Genomic DNA, 20,849 nt, shown 5'->3' with positions numbered 1-20,849 from the left:
GATGGATGGGAAATGATAGAAAATCCAGGCACATGCTTCCTCCAATATCCTAAAGATCCCATTAATTGTTGTAACTCCTTCCTTGATTGGGGTGTTTGCAGATCTTCAATTTTTCTGAAGGTAACTGGAGGAATCACAGCACTGCCTGCTATCTAATAAGTACCTAAAAGTTTTACTTCTTTATTTGGTCCCTGACATTTTCTGCATGTAATCTCAATTCCTGCTTTATTTTAGTGCTTGCCAAACTGCTGCTTCCCCCACCAACTCTGGGGAAATTCCTCCAATCAGAAAATCATTTATATATGAGCAACTGACATCATCTACCTGGACTTGTGCAAAGCATTTGACACTGTCCTACATGAAATCCTGGTCTCTAAATTGGAGAGACATGGATTTGATGGATGGACCACTCTGTAGAGAGGGAACTGGCTGGATTGCTGTGCTCAAAGAGTTGCAGTCAATGCCTTGTCAAGTGGAAACCAGTAATGAGTGGCGTTCCTCAGGGGTTGGTACTGGGACCAGTGCTGTTTAACATCTTTGTCGGAGATGTGGACAGTGGGATTGAGTGCACCCTCACTCAGCAAGTTTGCCGACGACACCAAGCTGTGTGGCACAGTCAACACACTGGAGGGAAGGGATGCCATTCAGAAGGACCTGGACAGGTTTGAGATGTGGGCCCATGCAAACCTCATGAAGTTCAACCAGGCCAAGTGCAAGGTCCTGCACCTGGGTCACGGCAATCCCAGGCACAAATACAGGCTGGGTGGAGAACAGATTGAGAGCAGCCCTGAGGAGAAGGACTTGGGGGTGCTGGTGGACAAGAAGCTCAACATGAGCAGGTAATGCGCACTTGCAGCCCAGAAAGCCAACTGCATCCTGGACTGCATCAAAAGAAGCCTGGCCAGCAGGTCGAGGGACGTGATTCTCCCCCTCTACTCCACCCTGGTGAGACCCCACCGCTTCTGTGGTGCACTTTCAGTCAAAGTGTTTTTCTGTGTAGAAAGCAGCTATTGGGTGAAGATATTTCACAGAATCACAGAATCTTTGTGGTTGGAAAGCTCCCTTAAGATCATCGAGTCCAACCAACCAACCTACAATCTCTGCCACTAGCGCATGCCCTGAAGTGCCACATCTAGACGTTTCTTAAACACCTCTAGGGATGGGGACTCAACCCCCTCCCTGGGCAGGCTGTTCCAGTGCCTGACCACTCTTTCAGTAAAGTAATTCTTCCTGATATCTAACCTAAACCTCCCCTGCCGCAGCTTCAGACCATTTCCTCTGGTCCCGTCATTATTCGCCTGGGAGAAGAGGCCACCACCCACCTCTCTCCACCCTCCTTTCAGGTAGTTGTGGAGGGCAATGAGGTCTCCCCTCAGCCTCCTCTTCTCCAAGCTAAACATGCCCAGCTCCCTCGGCCTCTCCTCATATGCCCTGGTCTCCAGACCCCTCTCCAGCCTGGTAGCTCTCCTCTGGACATGCTCCAGCACCTCAATGTCCCTCTTGTAGAGAGGGGCCCAGAACTGAACACAGCACTCGAGGTGAGGCCTCACCAGTGCCCAGTACAGAGGCACCATCACTTCCCTGCTCCTGCTGGCCACGCTGTTCCTGATACAAGCCAGAATGCTGTTGGCCTTCTTGGCCCCCTGGGCACACTGCTGGCTCATGTCAAGCTGGCCGTCCACCAGCACCCCCAGGTCCTTTTCTGCCGGGCAGCTTTCCAGCCACTCTGCCCCAAGCCTGTAGCGTTGCTTGGGGTTGTTGTGACCGAAATGCAGGACCCGGCACTTGGCCTTATTAAACCTCACACAGCTGGCCTTGGCCCATGGATCCAGCCTGTCCAGGTCCCTCTGTAGAGCCTTCCTACCCTCAAGCAGATCGACACTCCCGCCTAGTTTGGTGTCGTCTGCAGACTTACTGAGGGTGCACTCAATCCCCTCATCCAGATCATTGATAAAGATATTAAACAAAACCTCTTGGGTGAATCCCATCCGGCCCCATAGACTTATGTGCGTCTAGGTGCAGAAGCAGATCACTGACTACTTCCTCCTGGATTATGGGTGGGTTGTTCTGCTCTCCATCCTTATCTTCCAGCTCCGGAGGCTGAACCCCCTGGGGACAGCTGGTCTGACTATTGAAGACGGAGGCAAAGAAGGCATTCAGTATCTCAGCCTTCGCCTCGTCCTTGGTTGCAACTTTCCCCCCCGGCATCCAGTAAGGGATGGAGATTCCCCCTGGCTCTCTTTCTGTTGATGTATTTATAAAAGCTTTTTTTGTTGTCCTTAATGTTAGTGGCCAAATTTAATTTAATTGCTATTGCTTAGAAAAACAAAAGCCCTAATCCTGAAGCTATATACAAGAGTACTTCAGGAGAGGGCTCTACACAAATCTTCTATAGAAGAATTTACAGGGCATGACCCCTGCTATGAGAGCCCCAGTGGACTCAGGATATATAAGTGAGAGATATCTATACTCTCCTCTCCTTGTTTTTATGAAAAATTTTTCACAATTGGACCACTGATCATAGTACTTGGACAAAAAGGGAATGGACTTTTTTCTTTCTTCCACTGTCTGTCAAGATTTTTCAGTTATAAACCTTCCAATATATTGTTAAATATAGATATTCAATACACATTTCATTAAAAATATAAGCATCTATATACACACACAGATATACACACACCTTTTAACACTGTACCACTAAAGTTATAATTTTGCAAGCGGGTAGACCTGCAATTGCCTATTCCTTCTGTATTGATGAGGTGAATTTGGAATATTTAGCCTCTTTTCAATCTTCGGCTCCAAAAAGCTGAAAAAAGAAAAAAGCTGCCTTTTTCACAATACAGATTTCTGTCTCAGGTTTCATAACTTCTTTCATCCAAGTAATTTCTAATCATTCTAATTCAAAAATCCACCCTGTATCTTGTGATTTCAGCCCTGCGTATATCTGCGCATAAGCTCCTGTTTGGCAGCCCGATTCAGCTGCAATTTCAGCAGAAGTTTCAGATTACTTTTCCAGTTGAATTTTGCACATCAAATATTTTGTGTGTATATCACTTTAAAAAGATTACAACATACTTTATGAGAAGTCACACTTACTAAGTGTGATAAAATAAAGTTTCCCATTTTCTTGGAAAAAAACCCAACCCGACAGTGGTATTATGCAAATCTTTCCCTCAGCAGTTTCCTAATAAAAACCTGATGCTTCCTGGTGACTTTGTGAACCATTACATAACATCTATTTATGTTACTACTAGCTCACAGTTACTTAAAAAATCCTCAGTGGGCTAGAAAACAAGATTGCATCTCTTTAAGATGCATATCAGATTTGCTTCAAAATGAAACCATAATAAATTCAAATTAGATCCTTTAGGGCATTTTGAATTTTACCTATTTCTTTACCCATAACTGGAAGGAAAATAAATGGAGTAATAAAGTGCAAATCACGTGGCAGAGAGAGTGAGAGAGAGAGAGAAAAGCTTTAGTGAAACGTTCAAAAGATTGTTTTTTTAATTAGGATCTCTGTTCCTATTAAGATTACAGAAGAATAGCCAAGAATTTCCAGAATGAAAACATACGCTAGAACACAAAACTTTATTTTGGGATTAAATAGTACAGCTACTCTATTTGTCCAGAGTTCAATGCATCTAAAAATTATCACAGACAAAAATGGCAAGCTAGCATTCAGAAAAACAAATCTTTAACCTTCATTTCATCTGTGTGAAAGGAGATCTCCAAAATATGGTGAGAAGAAGAAAGCACCAAATAACATGCAGTATCATCAATCCTGTTAGTTTAATGTCCAAGACATGTCTCAGCTGCTACCACAGGACTGCAAGACTGTAGTTAAAACATGAGGAAAACTCTAAATCTTTTGTACCTTCTCTGTAAACCACTAACACTGAGCAAACATAGACTTTTTTTTTTTGGTAGCAGATGTAGGTAAGATTTCTTAGAGGCAACCTTCCAGTTTATTTAAAAAACAGACTCTCAGCTGGCCTTTGTGTGACCACCAGAAGGCAGAGCTGATGGAGCAGAAGATTAAAGCTTTCCTACACAGTAAGTACAGAACATGTTAACAAAAGCTGCACTTTTATTTCCTGAAAAGGTAATTTAATACTTAGTGCTCTCTTTATAAAAGCCCTAGATAGAAGGAAGTTTTCTTAAAATCAATATAAGGAGTCCAATGCTATTTTCTCACCTGGAAATTATTTTACATAGCTACACAGAGACAAGACATTCAACAGCTTATTAACCTCCTTATTTTAAAGTGAAAGTATGTTTTTTCAGCAGTGAAGACAGATGTTTTTACCAAGGTTTTAAGTGATTAAAGCAAAAAAGTGTTACCTTTTAACAACAGTGTTTAGATGTAATTCAAATACCTTTAAGGAAGGCTGTAGGGGGAGATGGAATGGTTCTGGTTCATATCCTCTTCACTACTAGTGATTTATTGAATTGGAAACAGTCTGCAGGACCTTATAGAGAAAGTCCTGAGAATGTGTACCAGCTATTGGGAACTATTATACTTACCCATTCCCCAAATTGGGGCAACATGTAAGCCCTGATGAACACTCTTTTCACTATAGAAGAAAGGAGAATGATATTGGAGGAGGCTAAAAAGGAAATAGAACAGAGACATTTGCTGGGAAATCATGACATTAATTTGCCTCAGAAAGTTGAAGGAGCAGGGGGAATTAATGTTTCCCAGTTAAAAAGCAGAACAGGATCAAGTTACAAGTGTCATTGTTAGCCACAGCACTGAATGGAAATAGTAGAGAGGCAAGGGAAGAGGGAAAATAGGAACGAGAGGAGACACCTCCACAGGGGGAAGAGAACCCAAGGGACGATAAACCACCTTTGAGCCCCAACCAGCGTGCCTATTGCAAATAAGAGGGACATAGGAAAAATGCATGTCCTGAGTTAAAGAAGAAAGAACCAAATGAGGAGCCCAATCCCATAATGGTGGAAGATTCGGACTGAGGAGGACCAGGGGAAAAATATTACTGTTTCCCCAGCCAATCCCCTGGTTCCAGTTAAGCTGGGGAATTGAATTAAAAATACAATTCCTATTGTTGGGGCAACAGGAAAGCAAACTGTAAGGCCATTTTTGAAACCAACAGAATGTATAATTGAACATACTGAATTAATTAATGAGTTTCTCTGTATGCCAGAATGCCCTTTGCTGCTATTGGGACAGGATTTGTTATGTAAATTGAATGCTCAAGTAACATTTTCTAAAGATTCTGTGCAGTTACATGTTCCCAAGGACACAGCTTGGAAAACTCCAATTTGTTTAGTGATGGGGACTCCAAGTGTCAGAAACTCCTAAGAATATTATACCAGATGAAGTAATGAATGCAGTGATTCTGAAGACAGGCTGAGAGAGTTGGGGTTGTTCAGCCTGGAGAAAAGAAGGCTCCAGGGAGACCTTATAGCAGCCTTCCAGTACCTAAAGGGGGCCTACAGGAGGGATGGGGAGAGACTCTTTATGAGGGAGTGTAGCGATGGGACAAGGGGTAACAGTTTTAAACTGAAAGAGGGGAGATTTAGATGAGATATTAGGAAGAAGTTCTTTCCTGTGAGGGTGGTGAGACACTGGAACAGGTTGCCCAGAGAAGTTGTGGATGCCCCATCCCTGGAAGTGTTCAAGGCCAGGCTGGATGGGGCTTTGAGCATCCTGGTCTAGTGGGAGGTGTCCCTGCCCAGGGCAGGGGGGATGGAACTAGATGATCTTTAAGGTCCCTTCCAACTCTAACCATTCTACGATTCTTTTAGTGTGGGCAACAAAAAAATCCCAGAAGAGCAAAAGGAGTAAGCCCTTTGAAAATTGAATTGAAACCTGGAACACAACTGGTAAGAAAAAACCCAATATCCCTTTAAATTGGAAGCACGGAAAGGATTAGAATCATTAATACTTTTCTGTAATACGGACTATTGTGGGAATGTCATTCTGAATATAACACTCCCATTTTTACAGTATTAGATTTGAAAGGTGCCGCCTTCTGTATCCCGATAGATGAACAAAGCCAGAAGCTGTTTGCCTTTGAGGGGGAAAATTCATCAACTGGGAAAAAGGTACAACTGTGTTGGACAGTGCTTCCACAGGGATTTAAGAACAGTCCCACACTGTTTGGTAACATACTAGCTAAAGAACTGGACTGATGGCAAGGGAAAAACCAAGGTATAACTTTGCTACAGTACGTTGATGATATTCTGATTGGAACTGATAATAGAGAGACTTAGATACAGGTAACAATCGATCCACTGAACTTTTTGGGCCTTGCAGGATATCGAGTGTCCATGTAACACTTCAGCTCAGAAAGCAGAAATTATGGCTTTGACTCAAGCCCTTGAAATTGGAAAAGGACAAAGACTAAATATGCTTTTGGAGTGATTCATGCTCATGGAGCAATTTGGAAAGAAAGGGGACTGTTAAATTCACAAGGAACTCCTATTAAATATGGACAAGAAGTTTTAAAATTGTTACAGGTTGTCCTAGAACCAAAAGAAGTAGCAGTGATACACTGCAAAGCTCATCAGAAAGGCTAGAATGAAATTGCCCGAGGAAATCGGAAAGCCAACCTAACTGCAAAGGAAGCAGTTTTGCAAGGACAAGTCATCGGAGGGTTGATACCAAGTAATAAAATAATCATAGATTTGCCACAGTATCCTGATAAAGAAAATAAATTGTCCGAAAACTTAAAAAGTACTAAGCATGAAAAAAGGACAATGGATAACACCAACTGGCCAGCTCCCAGTTACAACCAAAGGCATCATAACCTTGTTTAAAAATCTACATGAAACAACCCATATGGGAGCTGATGCAATGGTGAATTATGTTAAAAAATATGCAATAGGGCCAAAGATGCAAACTACAGAGGATGTTATTGTGAAGAAATGTCATCTTTGTTGCACTAATAATCCTAAAATTCAACGAAAACCACTGGCAGGAAATGCTAAGATAGGAATAACCCCAGGAGAGCACTGGCAAATAGATTTCTCCGAATTACCTAAATGTAATAGATTTAAGTATTTACTGGTTTTGGTAGATACCTTTTCAGGGTGGCCTGAAGCTTTCCCTTGCCACTCCAATCGGGCCAGAGTGGTAATTATAAAAGTATTACCTATTGCTTTAATGAGAATCAGAATTACTCCAAAGACAAAAGAGGGAGTTAGCCCATTTGAAATTTTGTATGGTAAACCGTATCCTACTAATGAAATGGTTACCCAGGGAGAACAAATGCATATTAAAGGGGAGGGTACGTTGCAAAATTATCTGTTATCTCTTTCCAGAGTTCTGTCATCCCTACACAGATATCTCAACCAACGTACAACCTTGACATGGCTGTACATAATTTTCAACCAGGAGATCCAGTTTGTTCACCATACCTGAGTAAAGAAAGCCCCAACATCAGAACAACAGACTTCTGAAAGGACAGGAGCTGTCAAGTTGAGATTCTCTAAAGCCAGATGACACATAAAAGTTTTTATAGAAGAAAGAGTCCAAGATGACTCACAGGATAGTGTTGGTATTAATAATCTTGCAACATAATGGCATTGCAATGGCCATTTGATTCTGCAACTCATCCAGTCATTTGGTAAGATTCCCAGTGTTAGCTTATTATGCTAAGTTATTTGGGAATGTGTGAATGAACTGCATGGACAGCGCGTGGACAGTGTAACTAGCTAATCAGAAATAAGCGAGTGGCGTGTACGGCTACAACACAGGGTATAAAAGATGATGATCTGTGCTTAATAAACGGCTTCTGTTGATTCACATTGGATCGTCTGGAGTCCAGTTATTTCTCCTCAGATGGTGACCCCAACGCGATACCTGTTGGAGTGGGAGACGGACCCGGAGTAACGATGGAGTCTCAATATGAGTATGATCGTTCTCTCTTTATTCAAGTTTTCACAGAGTATATATAGACAGGCAATAAGAGCACACGCTAGCGGCAGCTATATGATTGGCTTACAGTCTCTGTTCACACGCTGTCCGTGCAGTTCATTCACAGATCAGATTGGTTACAAGAATTCACATAGTAAATTGCTTAGTCATTAGCACAACATGTTTTCTACCTTCTCAGTTCCCGTTTTTCCCATGTACTAATTCCATCTTCTACCACCTGTTTTGCCCTTAATCTAATCTCTCATAGTAGGGAGGCTGGCTCACGTGGCCATTTTCTCTCAGACACATTCCTACAAAGTTGCTCTTAGCTTACAAAAAAACCCCAAACAACAAACCACCTCTGAGGCAACTCTGTCCTTAAGTTTTAAATCAGAAATTGCTACTCTGTATAAGTGACTGAAAAAATGTTATAGCAGTTCAATTCATGAGTCTCATGAGCTATGAGGGCCAAGTGGGGTCGCAATGGGGCTCAGGGTGCTGGGCTTACCTAGAAGGATAAAAAGTGCCAGGGACTGTCGTGAGCTTTCCTTAGTCCTCATGAAAGCTTGTGTCCCACAGCCAAGAGTTGTGGACCTGGGGCATCTCCTGATTTACATGTGGCAGCTGAGGTGAAGCTGCTGTCAAGGCTCAGGCGCTCCTCACCCACCTCCAAATCCTCTCCCAGGCAGAAGAGAGCACAGGGAGACCTTCCAAGATCCCTTTGTAAGAAGTTTAAAAGAAAAGCAAAAGAAGTACTTCTACCCCAAAACAAGTGTCCTTGTGGGGAGCTCTGTTGGTGCCTGGCATTTTATTTTACTGGTATAATTGTGCCAGGAGAATGTGTCTACTCTTCTGTACTGATATGCCCTTAAGGCATTTAAACGGTTTCAGTCTGTCTTTGAAAACATTGTGAGGTGACAATTACAATGTAAGTGCATCTTCAGAGGGAAAATATCACAATATAATGGCTGGGAATTACAGTTAGGATACCAGCTTTAGAAACGTAGGACGCTTGCACAGTATCAGCACCATATTAACCCTATCCAAATAAAGCTACTGAAGCATGAAAAAGAAGCATAAGGCTCCCAGTCTCTTGTTACCCTCACATCAAGGCAGGATGTCTTACCAGAAAATCTGATTTAGACAAAACCTGTGATGCACAGTGGGGAAACAGATACAGCTTTTAGTCAGAAGACTGGAGTAGATTTACTAGCAGTCTCTCTTCACCTTCAGTCACCTTTATTAACAGCCACTTCACAAGCTCCTGCAGCTTCAAGGAGAAACCTAGCCATCTCAGAACAAGGCAAGTGAAGATATAGATATGTAGAAATATCCCAATGACTCTCCACAACTTGGACTATTTGACTTGCCTGGTATACTATGCATTTCAGCTTGCTTTTTTTTTTTTTCTTTTTGTAAGAACTGTTCAGTATAACAGGTCATGAAGGAAAGCAAAGTCACTTATTTAGAGAAAGCACAGGTAAGCGACCAAGAACTGTCCCTTTGGACCTAGAAGTAAGAGGCATCAAAGTAAGTTGTATTTTATGTAAAACTTAAGAAATCCAGCACATGCATTAGAGAACTCAGCAACACTTAAATGTTAGGTCATTATTGAAACACACTCATGGTCTGTCCTGTGATAAAAGCTAGTCAGTTATGAGACCACACATCCACATAAACAAAGGCAGTAAAAGAACAAACTGACTTTCAAAGGCAACAAGCACTCGCAGAGCCATTGATTTCCTTGGGTGCTGAGGGTTCAGCTCCCTTCCCTTCTGCTCCATCCTGTCCCTGGTGCATCACACCATGTACCTAGAGACCCTGACGGGGGGGAGCTCTTCCAGTTTCTAGTAGCAAGCTGTAAATTATTCTTTACATTAACATGGGACACCTGCTTTAAAACTTTCCTCCCCCCCAATATTTTAATGCTCTTCAGAAAGGTTGCTTTACATCCTCTGTGACCAAAGCAGACAGAGAGGAAGACTGAGTGTGGTGGGTAATTCCTAAAGAAATCTAAAATGCCTACGTGTTTTTAATTATGTAGCTACGTGTATACTTCATTAAATTAAAAAACAATTACCACAATTTAGGATATGAATCAACTCTTTAGCAAACTGGGATTGTAGCTGAGTTTGCTTTTTGACTCCTGTTTTTGTTGATTGTCTGTAAATGATCCTGGCTGATGTTTCTCCTTACAGTAGAACAACAAAAGGTAATTATTTGGTAGGTGCTCAGGCTGTTCATTTCTGGAATGGTATTAGCCTTTTTCTCTTCCTGAGGGAGATTGGATGGAGGTGGCAATTTGTTTATTTGCCTTAAATGATGTTGAATTGAAAAATAAGAGATGCCAAGAACCTATGCTGAAAACCATGGTGTAAATGAGAGTCTCTTACCATACATACTGGTACAGTAGGAGAGACCCCCACAGGGAAAACAAGTTCATTCTGTACCACTAAGTTCCTTGATATTCATTCATAAATATAGATGGATATTGTGGGAAAGCAACGTAAGATCATGAGGAGGACTGTAAATACGCTCAAGTGACTCTCACCTGGGGTGCTGGGAAACACATATATCACACTAATTGTTATTCAGTCTCGGGTGCTTGCAAGGAAAACACTTGCACTTAGATACTGTAAGTCTGTGATGGACTCAGGGACACCTTATCTAGCCGCTTGAGAATCCTGGCCCGTTGTGGAAGAAGATCAAAGCACAGTGGGAAAACTAGGCCTGCTTGAACCCTTGAAATACCAGAGAGAACAGGGAGTCTGCACGCGCTCTTGCTCACGAGGACTCTCTCGCTGCCAAGGACTCTTGCTAACAAGAACTCTCTCTCGCGCCGTGGTGCCCGCGGTCCCTGCTTGTGTGCCTCTGCCCGGGTGTTGCTTCAGAGATTCCCTGGTCTGTGAGGTATCGAGATTAAACTTGTTCTTTGCCTTTCATCCGTGGTGTGTGGTTGTGGTTGTTCCTGCGTCCTGCCTGCATCGGCTCACACAGATATTAATTAGGAAAGGCAAATATTTTACTGGTGCAGATATGCAATCCTGTCTCTGAAGAAAGTGACAGGTGTATGTATTTGCTGAAAATATCCCAGAAATTAATGTTTTTGCAAAATAGTTTCTCACCTCTTTTTGTTTAACTGAAGTATCCACAATAAGGATCTTTTCTATGTGGGAGACAAATGCTTGAAGTAGTGAAACAACTTTATAAATAACACCTGTGGACTTGCATGACTTGGCAGAAGCTCAAAAAAACCTCTCAGACCAAGCTATTCTGACAGCAGTGGCCAGAGGTGCAGTGGCCAGAGGTGCAGTGCCCCTCTCCCTCCCCACGTCATGCTACAGGCAGGTCTGGTACCTTGCTTGGGGTTTGCTGCCTGGATGAGACCACCTTGGTGCATTATATGCCTGATATTGACATTGTCTTGCAAAAGAAATCTTGATGCTGGCAATATCTCCAGTCCATCATTCAAATTGGACATTAAAAATCTGCATCTAAATCCAGTTCCATGAAAGAACTCAATAATGTTTCTAGCATGTGTAAAATTCTAGGGCATTCAGAACAAAGCTGAATAATGTTGTGAGTACTGCTTTTTTCTGCTCAAATAAAACAAGAGCAGACTACCATAGTGCTCTATTTCCCAGTCTCTCCTCTCCCTCTGCTATTTTACCAGCCTGGTGAACAGGAAGCCTATTGGGAGTATCCAACTTAGCAGTCACAGTCAAAGCGATGAAGCTCATCACAGGATTACAGAAACGTTAGCTGAGAAGGCTCTTCGGAGGCCATACAGCTCAACCTACCACTTGGAACAGGGTTTTTGCCAACACTGGATCCAGTCAGCTGTGGCTTTGTCTAGACAAGTGTGTAAGACCTCCAAGGATGGAGACACCACAACGCCTCTGTTCCAGGGCTGTACCACCCTCCTAGTGAAGAACTTTTCCAATCTAAAACTCCAAAGGTGCAGTTTGATGCTATCACACACTGGTGTATTATCTGCTACTACTGAGATCCCTGTTATTTTTGTAACTCCCTCCAAGTAGTTGTGGACCCCTAGGCCTCCTCTTCCTCAGATTAAACAATTCCAGCTCCCCCTACCTCTTCTTGTAGACCATGTCCCCTAGGCCCATGACCATCCTGATAGCCCTTTGCTGGACCCCATTTTCTCAACATCCTTTTTGAACCAGGGGACCCAAAGCTGGACATGGTATTCCTGATGTGGATGAGATAGATCTCCAGTGCAGAGAAGAGGGGGCTAACAACTTCACTCAAACTGCCACCCACCTTATTCATATTGTGATGAGAGTGTCCGGGTGGCTCATATTCAATGTGGTCCATGTCCTTTCCAGCAGTGCTGCTCCCACTTGGCTCCCAGCCTGCACCAGTACATTGGGTTTTTTTCCTGCCCTGGGCACAGGACTCTGCAGTTGTCCTTGCTGAACTTCCTCAGATGTCTGTTGTCCCAGTATCAAGTTTCTCTGTGTCCCTCTGAATTTGGCATGTCAACTGCTCTCCCCTAACTTATTATCATCCACAATGAGGGTGTACTTTGTCTTCTCATGTAGGTGGCCGATGATGCTACTGAACAATATTAGCCCCAGTCTACTACTGGAGCCCAGTGGTCCAGCCAGTTTTCACCCCACCTAACAGTCCAGTCTTCCAGCCTGTATTTTCACAGCTTCCTTCCAAGACTGCTGTAGGGATGGTGTTGAAAGCTTTACTGAAGCCAAGCCATTTCTACTGTTCATGGCTCACAAATCCTTAACCCTTGTGCTGTCAGCCATGTGATCTTGGCAGCAGGTCCCATCCATTCTCTACAGAAGAAATAAATAAATAATATAAAAAAGAGAGGATACTTCAGTATGATCAAAATATGACTTTGCTTCCTCTTAAAGGAAAACAGAAGTAGTTTAAATGTCTGTAAATGCTGTGTACAAATTCCCCTGCATGTCAGTGCTGCTCATACAGAAGGGATTCTGTATGTCTTTGTCTGAGCATCTCAGATTTGGGTATATTAAAATGCATGTGAATCTTCAGCTGGATCTCAGAAGGAAGCTCTCAATAGCTAGGGCCTAACATCAGGCAACATATTTGCAGCAAGCTATTTATTAATGCAGTGAATTTAGTTTCATTTCCGGTTTGCAACATATCCAACAAACAGACCTCAGTTATTATTCCAAATGTGTTTATAATTGGATTTTATTTCAAGCCTGTTTTATTTGTACATATGCCAGTTTATGGAAGGTCGCACACACTCCCTTGTTTCAAGTACAACCGTTCACCTGCATGACATGGTGTAGGGCACAAGAAGACTTTATTACAGTAACATGGGATAGTTCACTTCTTCCCATCCAAGTATGTAGAGTCCCAAGCACATTTTATCTCGCTGTCACAGTAACTCAGGATAGTTTGCCCCCCCCCATCTGCACCTACTTTTGCACAGGCACCAATGTGACAGCTAGCTGTGGATCTCGGAATTTAGACAACAGGACCTGCATTTCATCAGCAAGTTCACTAATGAGCAAAACAGGACATTGCATATGTATGATATATTAATCAGCACAACTTTTATTATCCACCCCTGCAGTTGCTTTCCCTTGAGCTTCACCCCTGAGCTGTGTTGGGTCCCCATTTTGACTAGCATCAGGTGTCCTGGGGCTCCCACCGTGGAAACAGTATGTTTTTGATAAAGCCAAAGCTTTCACTTGCTGAGTGTTGTGTGCCTCATCCCCTGAGGGATCCACACGTGCTTTTCTTTTGTAACACATAGTGTTATCCTGGATGACTGAAACCTTTGTGAACAGCTAGCTGTTCCACTCCCACACAGGCACAAGCACAGCCCCAAACATATCTGCAGCGTATTGACTGGTAGGCATGACCAGACCCCTCAACGCACAGCTCTCCAGTCTCCTCTGCTGCACTCAGAGAAACTCTTCGACCCCAAAGGTCTCCTTGGCACACATGGGGTGGGACCACTGGGAGAGCAAGGGGAAGATGCTCAGGTCTATAATGGCTATTATGGTTCATAGCCTGCCTGGATAGAGAGCAGCACCCACATCATCCGAGAGGCAGCAAATCTTCCTAGCCTCTGGTCCATGGCCAACTCCACTTTCATCAGGGGGGGAAAAAAAGAGTAATGAAGCATGTATCCCTACAAGATCTTTTTGAAATGTCATTAAGAACATTCCATAAAATTAACCGTCTCAGGAATCTCAGACCTTTCCAGGAGATGAAGCTCCCTTGGACCGGTTTTTGTTCAGGCACCAGCATGACTTCTCCGTCAAGGGCTCTGCTTACTGTCACAGCTGAAGTGGGTTACTGCAAGATTGCTGCTTGGAGAAACAACTTGATTTTGCTAAATTTCTTCTGCAAGTCCTCTTGAATACAGGGCCTGAGATTTTTAATGGTGTGTAGGCATTGTTCTATTTAGCACTGCAAAACTTATACATAAATTCGCTACATCTTATTTTCAGAAGTCCTCAGGAGCTTAAGGAATCAGAGCAGGATTTTAAAAGCTGGTTGAAACATGGTTTTATTTGAACAGACAGGAAACAAAGAAGGACCTACAAAGACATCCTGGCAGTGGCAAAGAAAGCTCATAAACTGCCTGTCATTTCACTTTACAATGAACCACCAAAGACTTCTAACCCCTACTCAAGATCAATCCTAGGGCAAAGGAAAAAAACAAAAAAAACCCCAAGATTTGAAGAAATGTACAAAAGGAAGGGGCAACACATGATAAATGCTGAAGGACTAGTACATTATATGATGGCAAATCCTTCCTGAGTAGATCTCAGATGTACCAGATGGGAAGGAACTGAGTGATGTATTGGGAGTGAAGAAAGCAAAAATGGAAAAGTAAAATATTTTTGTCTACTTTGCCAGGAAAACGGGACTTATGTGATCACACTGTAAGTATATCTGTGCCTCTTTCTTCTCTCACTTGACACTCTTAATCAAATTAAATAGAAGCGAAGAAACCTTCCAAACAATTTAAGTGTTTACAACTTCCAGAAAGATAAATGGCCAAATAGAGAAGATGCTTTTTAGAGCTGCAACACAAACTCAGCTTTTTTTTTTTTTTTTTTAACAAGCAGAGCCCCCAAAAGGGAAAATTACTCTTGTATATATGCTCTCACTGTAGGAAAAGCTTGAGTAAGAGATAGCAAGTCCTTAGAGCACTGACTCGGGAACAAGATCTACTTACATTAGAGAACTGGCAAAATCACAGTTCTCAGCTGTAAGTCCTCCCTGCTGCATGGACAACTGCTTGCTTTTGAAGCAGGCAAAGAGAAGTTTCAAGGTAAATTAACATCAGTTTTTGTTCACCTTAACAAACCACGTGTTATAAGCTGTAGCAGGTGGCCAGCTGCTTCAGTTCAGCCACTGAGGCAGCTAATATTGACAAACATATTTGTTAAAGAAGGGGAGGTTCCTTGAAGCATCAGCAGGGAATTGGAACAGAGAGGAAAGCAACTCTGAGGACACGGTAAAGGAGAGTTGAGCTTGAGTTGACTGTAAAAATGAAAGCAAAAAAAAGTTAGTAACAAAAAGGCAAGAGTTGGAAACATCTAAGGTTGGAAATCAGTACAGATCATTCATGAGCATGAAGAGGAATTCACCAAGGGAAATGAGAAGAAACAGAAGACCAGGGGCCAAAGTCAGGAGAGAAAAAAGCTGAAACAGCAAATTGTTTGGAAGTACAGAAAAGTGTGTGTGTAGGGGGAAGCCAAAGGCTACTACTCATCAGCATTTCCTTCCCTATTCTTTTCTGCTGTCTTAGGAACCAGCTTTTCTTCTCACTGTTTCTACAGAAGCTCTTTCTTCTCCTGAGTCAGAAGGCATTTCTTACCATCAGCTTTTCACAGGCTTTGCACTGCTGCTTTGTAGGCAGGAGAAAACAAGACCCAATGGGAAGAAACTCCAGATCTTATTCAGAGATTAACACGGGCAGTAGTTCTGACCATGCTTCTTCCTCATCCAAAGATCCTCCCCTCCTACCCAAGAAGGCCACCTCTTACACACATCTGAAATCACATTTTATATTTGACACTTACAAAGCCTTTGACAGGAAATGAGATGCTAAGTAATTAACCTGTTGTATACATTACCTTTTTCAAGAAATTTGTACTTCTCTGAATCTGGAAAACCCCTTCCATATAGAAAAATAGATGGACGCAATAGGGGAAACTAGGACGTAATAGGCTTTGACTACCTGAAGTGCCTGAAGCCCAGTTTAGGCAGAACTGAGGCTTTGATCTTAAAGTTCCGTTTCCCAAACTGGTAAAGACCAGAGCCTCAGGAAAAATTGGAAATTACTTAGAAAATGAAAAAAAAAAAAATCCTTTAAGTATTGCATGCATGTGATACACAGTAACCATTTGCAGCTCATAGTTTGAAAGGGTGCTTTATTTTGCTTCAGTACAGATTCAGTCCAGTTCACAGAGAACACATTAGTTAATACATATCTTCACTTTGTAGGAGAAATGGGCATGAACACATGAGCACTCAGTCACCAGCCTTTTATAGCCAATTTATGCAACTTTTGCCTCTAAAGCATCACGTATGGCACACAGGTTTCACTAACATCCCATATAGGAGCACTGTAACATCATCTCTAGAAACACAGGAGAATGTAAATTCTAAGGACTGTAAAATTATATATATATATATACTGCTTGTGGATTTATCTTTCAGAATCATGTTTTTGACATTAACTTGAAAGTTTGTTTTAAAAGAACGAGTCCCTGAATAATGAGTTCTTCCTTGAGGCACGGGTTCAAGTTCAGGCTATGATAGCAATCTTCACTTTAAGCAGCTATTGAGAGCTGAGGACTCAAAGCAGCCAAAACTGTCTTAAAACTAGGTCTCCAGGACTCTGTGAGCTGCAGTAGCAGCTAACAGGCAGAAGGGTACCTGAATCTCAGCAGAACAAACCAGTCTCCCATGTTTAATCATTTTATTAAACCTGAAATAGCAATGAAGGCAAAGATGTTTGCTAAATCAGTCCCTGTTAACCTACCAAACTTACCTTCATTGTTAGATATAAGGTCTGGTAGCACTCATGAGGTTTTGGGTTTTTTAAAGCACAACATAGGACTCAAGACTCCAAAAGCTCATCTATTTCCCCCACACATCCAGGCTTATACCAGGTGGTATAGCAAAAGATACCATCACTCTTCACAAACCCTTTGTTACTTACATCAAAGTTCTTTGATACACCCAATACAAACTCCCCCCATCACAGACAGCTTTTCTATCTTTAAGCAAAACAAAGCTGATAAATACTGTAGGCAGTTATCTTCTACATGAAAAAAAAAAAATTGCCAAAAAAGCAAACCTCAACCCAAACCAAAACAACAAACCCTCTCTCTGGAAGGGATTAAAGAAGGGTGAGGTTTTTTTAAACCATGTTGGCTGTAAGGGCGACAAAAACCCAATATCCTCCACAATGTAACATGAAACCAGCAAGAACATGAAAAATACTGACAGAATGAAGATGAGAGGACAGAAAAGGGACTATGAAAGATACTTTCAGTCTGAAGTATGTTTCAAGTAGCTTAGATTTTCAAAGTCATTTTAAAAGTTTTGTGCACTCAACTTGTTCCCAAACACTCCACTATTTTTTCTGACTTTTTCACCTAATTACTTTTCTCTCCTCTCAGAGCAACAGAAAATGAGAAAACAGATCACAGGAGAGAAAGACAATAATAGCAGTGAGTTAGCATATACTATCAAGTACAAAAAGTATTCTGTAAGTTGTCAAATATAAGAGCAACACAGCAACTTTAATTTTTCCCTCCACTTAAAGCAATCACATTTTGAAAATGTTTAAAAGAAAATGTCCAAAGTTCATGCCCAAGCTCCTCAAAGTTTTAAACACAGCATCTTACAACTGAGAGAACACTGTTTGTCTTTTTATTTGTAAACCAAAGTTTGAAATACTTTCAATATACTTTAAATTTAATTTTTCTAAAGAAACATCATTTAAGAACTTAAAGACCAGTGTGCCACTAAATGTTAAGGACCATATCTTAAAAAACTTCATTAAAAAAAGGTTATATAGGTATGATGAATTTAAGTTGTATTTTGAAGTCAACTGCTTAAGCATCTAAATGATTTAAAATGAAGTGCAAAATTGGAAGTCCAGTCACAGATGAGGCTGTAGAGTTGTGCTCAAGATAGAAGAGGTCTACCCATGGCAGGCACAGCTGCATGCTCATAAGCTAACTCAGTCTGTCTCAGCCATGAATCCTGTGGATCTGAGTGACACTGCTGATTAGGTTAGTTTGATCTTAATATAAACTCTCCCTTTCTAATAAGAAGGATATTAACTAAAGCTTTCAGTTAAGCAATAAAACCTTTCTAATTAGCAACAAAAAAATAAAACTCACATGCTTGCTCTTTTTCAGGCACTTTTAAGATCATAGTTTATTTACTGTAGGTAAAAAGCTAGTATACAGATTAAGGGATCCCTTAAATTTCAACTCTACAGTTATATACCATCTAGTATTCTTGCTCTGAATATTAACAAAAAAAAGTTTCTAAACACCTGTAAGCCCCACTATAAATCTTCATTGTTATGAGGAAAAAAAAACCTATATAAATCATTGCTTAATTTGTTCAATGCATAATATTTACACTGTGAAACCAATGGGAGATAACAAGCAGTGGCAAAGAGGCAATAAATTTTAAACCCCAAAATTTTAATATTTCTTTTTACAATAGTGTGCTAATCAGCATAATTGTGTATAAAAAAAATAAAATATAGCAGAGTGTCCCATTACAGAAATTTTAATCATCTGAACTGCAGTCATTATTTGCTAACCATTTACATGCAATACCTGCTAGGACTGACTTTTTGTTTTTAAAGTGTAAAATAGATTACGAGGTTTAAGAGATAAACATTAATTTGTGTACAAACAAAATTAAAAACTGCACTCAAGAACTGTACTGATCACAAGCCTCTTCTATACATGGGGGGAAAAAAAAAGAAAAAAGTATAAACAATGATAGAAAGTGGTCTCTTTCTATACACTAATTATCAAAGGCAATGCATAGACTGAGAATACCTGGATGGCAAATTCTGTAGACACAGCTTTCACATACATGCTCTTTATAGGAGGCCTTTCTTTCTATCAAATGGCAACGGCAGATAGCAAATAAGGGTTACTATGTGTACAACTAAGTAGATCTTGCAAAATACTAAGATGGAGCAGTTGTTAATATACAATTTGAACTATATATACACAATATAATGGAATGTATCCCATCCCCAAACTGTTTTATGAAACAATTGGACCTTTCTACACTAGCTTTACGACTCAACTATCGTTCTAATGAAAACATGAAAACAAAGCTGCTTAATGGCATTTCTGCTTTTAAAGTAATTTTGTTAGATATAATTGAAACGTCTGTGTATAAAATGTCCTGACAGACACTTCAACATGGAGCTCTGGTGATTTTAAAAGGCCCTTTTTTCAATCTGTTATGAATTGTACTGCAGAAGTACTGATGCATGCACACATCTGTGTCAGCTGAGACTAGTGATCCAACTGCATGCACATTTCCTCCTTGAGGTACTTTCCACGTTAAACCACTTCAATAACAGTAAAATATATTAAACAAAGTATTTCAGATAACCCAAACTGATAACAGAAACTAAAATGCCAATATGGCAGTAAAACCTTTTTCTGTTGTTTTTAAACAGGAAGGTCTCTTGTACCAGCAGAATCCTGTATACAGATACACAGAGAAGGAGGGAATACACCACTTATAATTCCCATTAAACAAGAGATGATTCATCACATGAGAAGGTACAAATTACAGATAAGATGAATAGTCAATAGAAGAGAAACAACTGGTTTACATGAAAGAAGAGAGAACATTTCAGTCTGAACGCAGTTATTTTGTAAAAGCTGCTACAACAGCCCACAGAACCTCATTCGTGTTGGCTTTCATACATTCAACCTCAGGGTCTAAATCTAGAAGCTGCCGCACTCTCTTTGTGGCTATATCATACTGCTCATCCAAAAGCGGGGCAAAAGCATTCTCCAGAACATCTGAAGCATGGGCTAAATAAACAAGTGCCAGCAAGCGCTTGTCCATGCGGTGAGGGTCATTCACCCATTTGTCAAGAACTGCTTCTTGAACCTTTTTGATGAGGCGCTGTTTGATATTGTTGTTGGTGAGAGGGTGCGTAGTCATGTCAAAAAGAAGGAAGTTCTGTTTCTCTGTTGTCAGTACACCTTTTTCCACTAGATTTTTAGCTAACCGTTCACGGACATTTCGCAATTGGTAGTGCAACTTCAATGGGTTCCATGTTTCACCTAAAAAAAAAAAACAAACAAAAAAGCCAAGAGTCAGGCAAAGTTTAAGCTGTACTATTACAGTGATTCTTGCCCCCCCACTGCAGAATGAGCTGTCAAATTCACATAGATATTACACTAAGATATTGTGTTCATGTCAGCATTTCTCTGATCTCTGACCTACCCAGATATATGCATAGAGACAGAGACCATGAGAGCCTCTTTTGAGGAGTTTCAGCATCCATTTAAAGTTTGGACAAAATCTTGATTAGGGATATGACAAATAAGCATTCCCGTACTGAAGAAAAAAAAAAAAAAGAACCCCACCCCCAAAAAACACCCAAAACAAACCACCAAACAAAACACCACACACAGTCATGAAGAAAGAGTTAATAAAAACAAAATTAAGCATCTCCTCCAGTCTTGTCCATTTGTCTACTTCCAGCATTTTATCAATTCAGAAGCTGGAAGAAGTGTCATTGTCATTTTTTCTGCCACAGAGGCAAGCTAATGCACACCTACCCTCATTTCTCTATTTCTTCAGGTTTACATTCTTCTCTCCCTTCCTGCCCCCACCAGGTGAAACAGTGACATGCACTGTGTGAGTGTGGGTGTGTGCATTACACACGGGCACATGTTGGGCAGGGGCTTTGATGTTT

The 20,849-nt window shown here is 41.2% G+C and overlaps 1 protein-coding gene across 1 annotated transcript in view; it reads right to left on the bottom strand.

Moving 5' to 3' along the window:
* Positions 1-16,273: 16,273 nt before the first annotated feature.
* Positions 16,274-20,849, bottom strand: part of LOC128902099 (Golgi phosphoprotein 3-like) — a 42,540-nt gene continuing 37,964 nt past the window's right edge. Inside the window, exon 4 of the mRNA XM_054184471.1 lies at positions 16,274-20,211. Coding sequence (XP_054040446.1) covers positions 19,787-20,211 — 425 coding nt within the window. The 3' untranslated portion in view covers positions 16,274-19,786. The remainder of the gene's footprint in view (positions 20,212-20,849) is intronic.

This window comes from Rissa tridactyla, chromosome W, assembly GCF_028500815.1.
Source record: "Rissa tridactyla isolate bRisTri1 chromosome W, bRisTri1.patW.cur.20221130, whole genome shotgun sequence".
NCBI classification, from domain to species: domain Eukaryota; kingdom Metazoa; phylum Chordata; class Aves; order Charadriiformes; family Laridae; genus Rissa; species Rissa tridactyla.
The sequence above is the reverse complement of the archived record's forward strand: the minus strand, read 5'-3'. Positions and strand labels throughout refer to the sequence as shown.